Here is a 12,364-nt window from a genome sequence, read left to right as displayed (position 1 = left end):
CTTTCAAGATTCATCTCCAAAGGCTAGTGAAACAAAAGCAAAAATGAACTTTTGGGACTTCATCAAGATAAAAAGCTTCTGCACAGCAAAGGAAATAGTCAACAAAACAAAGAGGCAACCCACAGAATGGGAGAAGATATTCGCAAATGACACTACAGATAAAGGGCTGGTATCCAAGATCTATAAAAAACTTCTCAAACTCAACCCCGAAAAAACAAATAATCAAGTCAAAAAATGGGCAGAAGACAAGAACAGACACTTCTCCAAAGAAGACATACAAATGGCTAACAGACACATGAAAAAATGTTCATCATCATTAGCCATCAGGGAAATTCAAATCAAAACCACATTGAGATACCACCTTACACCAGTGAGAATGGCAAAAATTGACAAGGCAAAAAACAACAAATGTTGGAGAGGTTGTGGAGAAAGGGGAACCCTCTTACACTGTTGGTGGGAATGCAAGTTGGTACAGCCACTTTGGAAAACAGTGTGGAGGTGCCTCAAAAAATTAAAAATAGAGCTACCCTATGACCCAGCAATTGCACTACTGGGTATTTACCCCCAAGACACAGATTTAGTGAAAAGAAGGGCCATATGCACCCCAATGTTCATAGCAGCAATGTCCGCAATAGCCAAACTGTGGAAAGAGCCGAGATGCCCTTCAACAGATGAATGGATAAAGAAGATGTGGTCCATATATACAATGGAATATTACTCAGCCATCAGAAAGGATGAATACCCAACTTTTACATGGATGGGACTGGAGGAGATTATGCTAAGTGAAATAAGTCAAGCAGAGAAAGTCAATTATCATATGGTTTCATTTATTTGTGGAACATGGAATAGCATGGAGGACATTAGGAAAAGGAAAGGAAAAATGAAGGGGGGGAAATCGGAGGGGGAGACAAACCATGAGAGACTATGGACTCTGAGAAACAAACTGAGGGTGTTAGAGGGGATGGGGGTGGGGGAATGGGTTAGCTCGGTGATGGGTATTAAGGAGGGCACGTTCTGCATGGAGCACTGGGTGTTATATGAAAACAATGAAGCGTGGATCACTACATCAAAAACTAATGATGTATTGTATGGTGACTAACATAACATATTAAAATTAAATTTAAAAAAAAGAATTGAGTTTCAGGATAGGCAAGTTCCAGGGCTCAGCTGAGCTGAATGGGCCTCAGAATCCCTGACTGTGTTTTACACAACTTGAACCCACCACTGACTGACCCAGGGTAATTTAGAAAGCTTTGGGAGATTATAAAACACGCCTCACAGATGGCTGGCCTGCAAACACGGTGGGCATTCCTGCGTAGCTAAGTCAGAGACATCTGGGTGACAGTGACTTGCAGAGCTTTCCTCTATGTGACGGTACAGCTTGGGATAGGACTCTTGGGACTGTCCAGGCTGTTTTTCCTGTTAAGCAAACAGTCCTCATAATTTCACCCTTGAACATTTTTGTATCTTGTTTTCTAAATGAAAAGCAAGAAAACTCCAGGAAAAAGTTCCATGGTTCCTTGGAGGAATGGCTAACTCCAGGGCTGCTGCAGAAAAAAGGTAGAAGATGAACCTGGAATATCATGTTATGATGGAAAGTGCTCAATAGAGAGCCCAGAAATAAACCCACACTTACATGGTCAGTTAATCTACAACAAAGGAGGCAAGAATATGCAATGAAGGAAAGACAGTCTCTTCAATAAATGGTGCTGGGAAAACTGGACAGCTACATGCATAAGAATGAAATTGGGCCACTTTATTACACCATACCCAAAATAAACGGATTCAGGACTTACATGTGAGACCTAAAACCATAAAAATCCTAGAAGAAAACACATGCAATAATGTCTCTGACATCAGCTATAGCAACATTTTTCTAGATGTCTCCTGAGGCAGGGGAAACAAAAGCAAAGATAAACTATTAGGACAGCACCAAACTAAAAAGCTTTTGCACAGCAAAGGAAACCATCAACAAAACAAAAAGGCAATCTATTAAATGAGAGAAGATATTTGCAAGTGATACATTCGATAAGAGGGTAATATCCAATATATATAAAGAAGTCACACAACTCAACACCAAAAAACCAATTTGATGAAAAAATGAGCAAAGGACCTCAACAGATATTTTTCCAAAGAAGACACACAGATGGCCAACAGATACATGTAAAGATGCTCAACATCACTCATCAACAGGGAAATGCAAGTCCAAACCACAATGAGACACCACCTCACACCTGTCACAATGGCTAGAATCAAAAAGACAAAAAATAACAAGTTTTGGTGATGAGGTAGAGAAAAGGGAACCCCAACCCCTTGTGCACTGTTGGTATGGATGTCAACTGGTGTAGCCACTGTGGAAAACAGTATGGAGGTCCCTAAAAAAATGAGAAATACCATATGATCCAGTAATTCCACTACTGGGTATTTAACCAAAGAAAAGGAAAACACTAATTTGAAAAAGATAATAGCAGAACATTCTGAATAATTTTATGCTCATAAATTCTGAAACTAGAAGAAATGGACAAATTCTTTAAAAAGTACCAAAACTCAGCTAAGGTAAACACCTTAATAGTCCTATAATCATTAAAGAAATTGAATTCATAATTTAAAAATCCCCAAAAAGCAATCTTCTGGCCTAAATGATTTCACTGGAGAATTCTACCAAATATTTAATACCAATTGCAGCATTATTTATAATAGCCAAGATACGGAAGTAACCTAAGCATCCATTGATAGATGAATGGATAAAGATGTATGTGTCTGTGTGTGTCTGTGTCTGTGCATGTGTGTTTGTATATATATGTATACACACTATGAATGTACAATGAAATATATATATATGCAATATATACATATTTATACAAATATATATACTCTGCCATAGAAAGAATGAAATCTTGCCATTTGCAACAGCATGGATAGACCTAGAGAGTATTATGTTAAGCAAAATAAGTCAGACAGAGAAAGAAAACTACCACATGATTTTACTTATATGTGGACTCTACAACACACAATAAACAAAAACAGAAACAAACTCAAATACAGAGAACAAACTGGTAGTGGCCAGGGGGAAGAGGGGCTGGGGTGGGGGGTTGTGGGCGAAATAGCTGAAGGGGTTCAAGAGGTACCAACTTCCATTTATAAAATAAATGCATCACAGGGATGAAAAGTACAACACAGGGAATATAGGCAATAATTTTAAAAAACTTTGTATGGTGACAGAGAACCACATTTACTGTGGTGAACACTGTAATGTATAGAAGGAATTGTTGAATCGCTATGTTGTACACCTGAAACTAATAATAATATTGTCTGTCAACACTTCAATTACAACAAGAGAATACACACGTGATTACAAAAAGAAAAAAGATGGAAGTGCTCAAAAAAAATGATGGGGGCATGTCAAAAGACACAGCCCCTCAGAAGAGGTTCTCACTGGCCACATAATAGAAAGCAGTGGATTACAACACACTGAATAAAAGAAAATGCCATGAGTCTATTGTGATAATAATAAAAAGACCAAAAAAAAAAAAAAAAAAGTAAGTGGAGCAGAAAAGGTAGAAACCACCCAAACGTCCATCAACAGATGGAAAGATAAACAAAATGTGGTCTATACGCACAATGGAACATTCTTCAACCTTAAATAGGAAGGAAATTCTGGCACAGGTTACACCAAGGCTGAACCCTAAAGATATTACACGAAGTGAAATAAGCCAGACATAAAAGGGCAAATATTGTATGCTTCCACTTATACGAGGGACTGAGAGTAGACAAATTTATAGAGACAGAAATTAGAATGCACACAATACCATTGAACTGTATAATTAAAACTGGTTAAGATGGTAAATTCTATGTTATATATATAAATAATATTTATATATAATATACATAATATATATTATGTTTTATATATAAACATATATGTTATATATACAATAATATATATTACCTCAATTAAAAAATGAAAAAGGATGAGCAGCATCAGAAACGACTTCTGTTTTCACATATACAGGTCAAAATCACCTGGATTTAACTTTCTTGCCCAAACAGAATCTAATTGGCCCTATAGGTGGCATGTCAGAAACTGTAAAGAAATCATTTCAGGGTAAATCTCTATCTCCCTTCAAATCTGTCACCCATAACCTGCCCTATAGATTTAGCTGGGTCACGCACTACAGTTGTCTATCAAACTGGCACAAAAGTTGTCTTGAATATAAGTCTCTGGAGCATCCGTAGCCTCCACTGCCAACGGACTCCTCAAGATATCTATATCTAGAGGTAAACACAGACTGACAAGCCAGAACATGACACAGACGAATGGGACCTCTACCCCTTCATTAATTTCAACAATAGCTACAATATATAATGGCTTTCCAAACCAGCAGAATAATAGCTACTGTAAAAAGAAAATGAGTCAGTTTTCAAAAGTACTTTCAAATAAACATCAGCTATAGACATTTGTAAAATATAAAACAAAACCAATGAGGCAAAAGGAAATTTCTTCCTTAAAGTAGAATACTGGGAGTTAGAAATGTTGGAAGTCAGAAGATCTCCATCTTGCAACCATTGCAACATTAAAAATAATGGCTGCCATCGACTATTCCCAGGGATCAAAATTAACATCACCAGTGAAGGGGCGAACAGACGTCATGAGCCTCTGGGTGTGAAGGAGTGAGAAAGACACAATTTCCCTTCTGGGGTTTTCCTGAATCTAATCATCAGAAAACATTACACAGACCCAAACTGAATGAGAGCCTACAGAACACCCAGCCTATATTCTTCAAAAATGCCATGCAAGATGAAGAAAGGTGGCAGGACTAGTCCAGATTAAAGACAAGTGTCTACCAACATATGTGATCCTGGACTGGATCCTGTACCAGGAAAAAAAAAAAAAAAGCTATAAAAGACATTAAAAGACATTATTGGAGCAATTGACAGAACTGAAATATGCATAGCCCATCAGTAAAAGAAGTGTATCAATGTTACATTTCTTGATTTTGATTACTGTGGTGAAAAGAACATCCATTTTGTTAGAAAATGTACATTTAATGCCTTAAGGGGTGAGAGGGCACGATGTCTCTAACTTATTCTTCAACAGTTCAGAATAAAAAAAAAATACATGTATATGCAGATAGACAAGCAGAACGCAAAAAATGTTATCAAGAGGTGACTGCCAAGAAAGGTACCTGGGAATTCTTTTACTGAAATCAGGTGGAAGAAAATCACTACTGTCTTCCATCAGCTGCCACTGAAGCCACCCACCCTGGCCCCAGTTTCTGTAGGGACTCACCATTCTTCTGAGAATCTTCAACAGAAGCTTCTGCTCTTTTGGGTCCTCCTTAGATGTCAGTAAATCGGCAAAGTTCTCTGCATTTTCAGGAGACAGGCTGTCTGGGTTTTCCCCTCCATACAGCTGAACCAGTATGGACAGACATTTGGATGACACTTCAAAAATTTCAGGATCCTCATTTGGAAGCTGCAAAATAACAAATAGGACTACTTAAGTTAATTGAGGACAGTGTTGGTATTCCTCAAGAAACACAGGAAAATTTGGCTCAAAGGGAAGAATGTCAGTCTAAGTGAGTACAAAGTTGGACTAACTCGGGATTTTTTAAAATCTCTTTCAAAATGCATACAATGAATCAAGGCTAATAGCACAAAATCAGAAGAAAGTCCCTCAGCCCTTTCTTTAATCCATAGTAAAGAACAGCCTGTAACAAGCAGAGCACCAGCATATATTTTATATGCACTCCTAATATGTGAATATATACACACAGGCGTGTGTGTCCATCTGTAGGAATGGAAATAGCCTGAATTTTCAGGAGCACAACCCATCCGTTCTTGCTTACTATTGACTTGCTTAGGAAAAATCTACTTCCTAGGAGATACAAAGGAACATTCTGAACTTGTCCATGTCCAAATTATTGACTAAACCGGTGGGGACAGAGAGTATTGTTTCTGTTCTGTATTAAAAGGTATAGTATGAAATAATAATAATCATACTACAAAGCATCTTAAAATAAAACTTTAAAAATGGAAAGGTTATTGGTAAGAGCTTGAGATGCAATTCCTGTGCCATTTACTCATTTAACATGTAGAATGCAGGGATTTTTAGTATATGCAGAGTTGTGCAACCATCACCACAATCAATTTTAGAATGTTTTTTCATTATCTGAAACATGAAATCATACAAAAATAGGATCCTTTGTGATTGGCTTCTTTTACTTAGTATAATGTTTTCAGGATTCATCCCTGCTATAGCATGGAACAGTATTTCATTTCTTTTTATTGTTTAGCATATAAACATCCTGTTGTATGAATAGACCACATTTTGTTTATCCATTCATCAGCTGATGAACATTTGGGTTGTTTTCACTTTCTGGCTATTATGAATAATACTGTTGTGAACATTTGTGTATAAGTTTTGGTGCAGATGTAGGTTTTCATTTCTTTTGGGTGTATACCTAGAAGTGATTGCTGGGTCATATGATAATTCTATGTCTAACCTTTTGAGGAACTGCCAAACTGTTTTTCAAAGCTGCCATTAGCACCAGCAATGTAGGAGGGTTCCAGTTTCTCCACATTCTCACCAACACTTGCGGTTATCTGTATGTTTAATTACAGCCATCCTAGTAGGTACAGAGTGGTAACTCATTGGTTTTCATTTGTACTTCCATAATGACTAATAATGGGGAGCAGCTTTTCATCTGCTTATTGGCCATTTGTACATCTTCTTTGGAGAAATGTCCATTCAGATCCTTTGCCCTTTTATAAAATGGGTCATCTGCCACTTTATGATCAAGACTTAGTATTCTTTATATATTTTAAAAACAAGTCCCTTAGCAGATTTTCAAAAATGTTTTCCTATTCTGTGGGTTGTCTTTTCACTTTCTTGATAGTATCCTTTGAAACACAAAATATTTTATTTTGATGAATCCAAATTCATCTATTTTTTTATTGTTTGTGATCCTGGTATCCTACCGAAGAAACCATCACCTACTCCAATGTTCTGAGATTTATGCTTCTAAGAATTTTTAAAACTTTTAGCTCTTACACTTATTTTTTCTTCTAAGAATGTTAGTTTTAGCTTTTACATTTAGGTCTTTGATCCATTTTGAGTTAATTTTGAATATGGTGTTAGCAGGGGTCCAACTTCATTTTTTGCATGTGAATTAATCTTTTATTCTGAGATATCTGTAAGTTCGTATGTAGTTGTAAGAAACAGTACAGAGGGATCTCATACATATTTCACCCATTTTCCCCAATGGAAACATCTTCCATAACTAAAGTACAATAGAACAACCAGGAAATTAACATTGATATAATCCACTGACCTTATTCAGATTCTACTGCTTTTACATGTGTGTTGTGTGTGTGTATACATATGTATTTAGTTCTATGCCATTTTATCACATAAGTAGATTTGGCGACACCCACTACCTTAAGATAAAGAACAATTCTATCATAAAGATTCTTTTCATAGCAAAAGCCAACTCTCTCCCTCCTCCATTTCTAATCCCCGGCAACCACTAACCTATTGGCCATTTTGTCGTTTCAAGTAAGTTACATAAATGAAAGCACATAGTACATATGGCTTTCTTCACTCAACATAATTTCTTTGAGATTCATCCAAGTTTTTGTGAGTATCAACAGTTCATTTCTTTTTATTACTGAGTTGTATCCCATGGTATGGATGTACCAGTTTAACTCCTTGCTCCTTAAAGGAAATTTGAATTATTTCCAATTTGGAGCTATCCCAAGTAAAACTGCTAAGAGAACATTAGTGTAAGTTTTTATGTGAACATAAACTTTCATTTCTCATTCACATAAATGCCCAAGAGTACATTATTGGGTTGAATGGGAGGCTCATGTTTAGGTTTTTAAGAAACTAGCAAACTGTTTTCCAGAATGGCTGTACCATTTTACAATTTTATATTCCTAGAAGCAATGTATAAGAGATCCAGTTTCTCAGCATCTTTACCAGCATTTGGTGTTATCAGCATTTTTTATTTTAGGCACTCTAATAGGCAGGTGGTGATAGCTCATTGTGGTTTTAATTTGCATTTCCCTACTTGCAACTGACAGTGAATATCTTTTCATCTGTTCATGTCTTTTGTCCTTTGCTAACTGGATTGTTCGTTGCTTTATTTTTGATATTTCAAAGTTCTTTAAATATTCTAGATACGACTTCTTTTTCAGATATGTGGTTTGCAAACATTTTCTCCCAGTTCGTAGCTTGTCTTTTCATCTACTTTATTCTTTTGCAGAAAGAAAATTTTAATTTTGATTAGGTCCAATTTGTGGTTGTATTTCACTGGGATTGTACTTTTGGTATCAAGTTTAAAAACTCTTTGCCTAGCCCTCAGTCCTGAAGATTTTCTATTTTTTTCCTAAAAGTTTCAAAATTTACATTTAAATAAATTTTTGAATAAAGTATGAGGGTTAGGTAGAGGTTCTTCTATTTATTTATTTTTGCCACCAAATGTACAATTGCTCTAGCATCATTCTTAAAAATTGGTTTCTCCACTGAATTATTTTCACATCTTCATTAAAAAATCAGTTGGGCATGTTTGTGTGAGCTTGTTTCTGAGTTCTCTATTCTGTTCCATTGATCTCAGTGTCTATCTCTCCACCAATAATAATACACCATCTTGTTACTGTAGCTGTATAAGTGTTAACACCAGGTAGAGTGTTTCTTCCAACTTCATTCTTCTTTTTCAAATTATTTTAGCTATGCTAAGGCCCATTATTTTTCTACATAAATTTTAGAATAAGCTTGTCTATTTATTAAATACTTTACTGGAATTTTAATAGGAATTGACTTGAAATTGTCCATGAAACTGGCAAGAACTGACATTTTTAGTCTGTTGAGTCTTCTAATGCAGGAACATGCAATGTCTCTCCATTTAGGTATCTCTTCTTTGATTTCTTTCATCACAATTTTGCAATGTCAAGGATATAATAGATCCTGTATACATTTTGTTATACTTATATCTTAGTACTTAATTTTCTTTGCAAATTATAAATGGTGATTTTAATATTTGTTTCCACATGTTCGCTGTCAGAATAGCAATACAACTGATTTTTGTTTGGTGATTTTAGATCCTGCAACCTTGCTGAACTCATGTATTAATGCTGAGTGTTTTTGTAGATCCCTTTGAATTTTTTACATAGACAATTGTGTCACATGCAAACAGGGATGGCTTTTGCTCTTTCTTTCATACAGTATGTTTCTTATTTCTTTTCTTGCCTTACTGTACTGACTAGAACTTCCAGTACTACAGTGAATAAAAATGGGGGGAAGCAGACAGACGCCCTTGCTTTGTTCTCAATCATAGGGAAAAAGGATTCAGTCTTTTAGCATTAAGTATGATGTTAGCTGTAGGTTTTGCATAGATGCCCTTTATCAAGTTGAGGAAGTTCCCCCTCTAATTCTAGTTTGTTGAGAACTTTTACCATGTGTGCTGGCTTTGTCAAATACGTTTTTCTGTAATAACTGATATGATCATGTGATATTTCTTCTTTCACTTGTTTATATGTTAGAATACATTGATGCATTTTTGGACAGTGAACAAGCTTTGCAAATGCAATAAATCCTGCTTGGTCATAGTATTAATTCTTTTTATACACTGGTGTTTCCAATTTGCTAATATTTTATTGAAAATGTTTGTATCTAAGTTTATAAGAGATCTTGTAGGCTTAGGTTATGTTTTGTTTTTGTAGTTTTTTTTTTAGTTTAGCGTCAGGGTAATAGTATCTTCATAAAACTCCCCTTAAAATTGGTATTAAAAACTCTTTAAATGTTTGGTTGAAATCATCTAGGCTAGGAGATGGCTTCTCCAGAACTTTTAAATTACAAATTCAATTTCTTTAATGATTTTAATGAGTATAGGACTATTAAGGTGTTTATCTTATCTAAGGGTTTTGGTACTTTTTAAAGAATTTGTCGATTTCTTCTACTTACAGAATTTATGAGCATAAAATTATTCATAATATTCCACTATTATCCTTTTAATGACTGTGGATCTATACTGACATTTCCTGTTTCACTCATATTGGTAATTTTGTCTTTTTTTAATCTTTGTTAGTTTGCTAGAGATTTTTCAATTTTGTTGAGTGTCAGGTTTTTGCTTCATTGATTTTTCTGTATTGTTTTTCTTTTTTCAATTTCACTAATTTCTGGTTTTATCCTTATTATTTCCTCCCTTTTGTTTGCTTTGGGTTCATTATGCTGTTCTTTTTCTAGTTTCTGGAGGTGGGAACTTAGATTATTGATTTAAGATCTTTCTTCTTTTCTAATGAAAGCTTTTGTTACTATGAATTTTCCTCAGTAGTGCTTTAGCTGCATTCTACATATTTTTTTTAAAAGATTTATCTATTTTAGAGAGAGAGAGCAGATGGGGAGGGGCAGAGGGAAAGGGAGAGAACCCTCAAGCAGACTCCCCGCTGAGCATGGAGCCTGACATGGGGCTCAGTCCCAGGACCCTGACATCATGACCTGAACAGGAATCAAGAGTTGGATGCTTAACCAATTGAGCCGCCCAGGTGCCTCTGCATTCTACATATTTGATATGTTTTCTTTTTCATTCATTTTTATGCATTTAAAAAATTTCCCTTGCAAAATCCTTTTTGACCCATGAATTATTTAAAGGGTGTTTCTTTTTAAATGTTGGAAATTTTCCTATGGTCTCTTAATTACTGACTTCTAGTTTGATTTCATTATGCTCAGAAAATCCATTCTGTATTACTTTATTTTACATTTGTTAAGGTTTATTTTATGGCCCAGGATGTGTGAATGTTCCATGGGTACTTGAAAAAAATATGTATTCCGTAGTTGTTTGGATAGGGTGTTCTATAAATGTCAATTATATCCTGTTGATTGTTTTGTTCAATTTTTCTATATTCTTGATGATTTTCTGTCTAGTTCCTCTATTAATTGCTGGAGAGTGGAGTTTTGAAATCCACTATAGTTGTGAATCTATTTGTCCTTTTAGCGCTACCATTTTTTTGCTTCATGTACTTTGCAGTCTTGTTGTTTGGTATACATACATTTGAAATGGTTGTCACCTCAGTGGGACTGCCCTTATCATTATGCAATATCCCCATCTCTAGTAATTTTTCCTGCTCAGAAGTCTACTTTATCTGATATTAAGAAAGTCAGTCCTGTTTTTCTAAAATTAATATTTGCATAGTATATACTTTTCAACCTTTACTTTCAACCTATTAAATGAGGTTTTTATAGACAACATATTGTTGAATCATGTTTGTTATCCATTCTAGCTATCTTTGTCTTTAATTGATGCATTTAAATCATTTACATTTAAGGTAAATATTAAGATGCTAGGGTTTAAGTGCAATATGCAATTTTATTATTCATCTTCTGTATTTTTCCTCTGTTTCTTGTTACTCTGATTTCCTTCCCATTTTTTTAAAACTTTCTGTGGGCTACTTGAACATTCATTTTATGGAAGTAAAGAGAACTTTAATTCCCAGTAGTAGTTTCCTAGGAGACCATAACAAAGTACCACAAACAGGTGGCACAAAAAATAGAAATTTGTTGCCTGACAGTTCTGGAAGTTAGAAGTCTGAAACCAAAGGGAAAGGCCACACTTCCTCTGAAACCAATAGCAGATTCCACCCTTGCTTCTTGCTACCTTTTGGCAATCATTGGCATTCCTTCACTGGTAGCTGCATAATTCCAATCTCTGCCTCTGTCATCATATAACATTCTCCCTGTGTGTCTGTCTTCACATGGTTGTCTTCTTCTAAGGACACCAGTCATATCGGATTAGAGGCCCACTGTACTTGACAATGACCTCATCTTAACGAATTACATCTGGAACAACACTATTTCCAAATAAGGTAAAATTCTGGCATACCAGGAGTTAGGACTTCAATTGTGGGGGACACAATTCAACCCATAACACTTCTTATCAACTTTGTTCCTTCTGTGCTCAGCTGTTTATTTTTGTTTTGTCTTGTTTTTTGCTTCTTGCAGTTATGCTCTCCCAAAAGTCTAGCCACCTTTCGTTTTTTTATTTTATGAATGAAAGATTGGGCAGATTATTATAGGCAGCTGGTATGGATTTCTTCTGCATTTGTATATATCTGTTTCTTCAGCTGGCTTCCCCAGTCTGTGTTCTTCAGTTTCTCAAATTCCACAATGCTTATTCCTAGGCCCTGACCCCATAGTAGAAATCACATCAGACAGACAGGTCATCCTCTTTACAGTACAGTTCTTGACTTTATGCTGGAAAAAAGTGGAGCAAAATGGATAAGGGGAGGGGTCTGATTGGTCTGCCTCTTCTAAATGTTAATCTTCAATTAGCCTGGGAAATGCCATAGGGCCTTTATCAGTTTTTCA

The 12,364-nt window shown here is 35.5% G+C and overlaps 1 protein-coding gene across 1 annotated transcript in view; it reads right to left on the bottom strand.

The window, feature by feature from the left end:
• The window catches only part of ULK4 (unc-51 like kinase 4), a 607,678-nt gene that overhangs the window by 120,038 nt on the left and 475,276 nt on the right, over positions 1-12,364 (bottom strand). Inside the window, exon 37 of the mRNA XM_044912620.1 lies at positions 5,291-5,476. Coding sequence (XP_044768555.1) covers positions 5,291-5,476 — 186 coding nt within the window. The remainder of the gene's footprint in view (positions 1-5,290; positions 5,477-12,364) is intronic.

This window comes from Neomonachus schauinslandi, chromosome 1 (assembly GCF_002201575.2).
Source record: "Neomonachus schauinslandi chromosome 1, ASM220157v2, whole genome shotgun sequence".
Classification (NCBI taxonomy): Eukaryota; Metazoa; Chordata; class Mammalia; order Carnivora; family Phocidae; genus Neomonachus; species Neomonachus schauinslandi.
The sequence above is the reverse complement of the archived record's forward strand: the minus strand, read 5'-3'. Positions and strand labels throughout refer to the sequence as shown.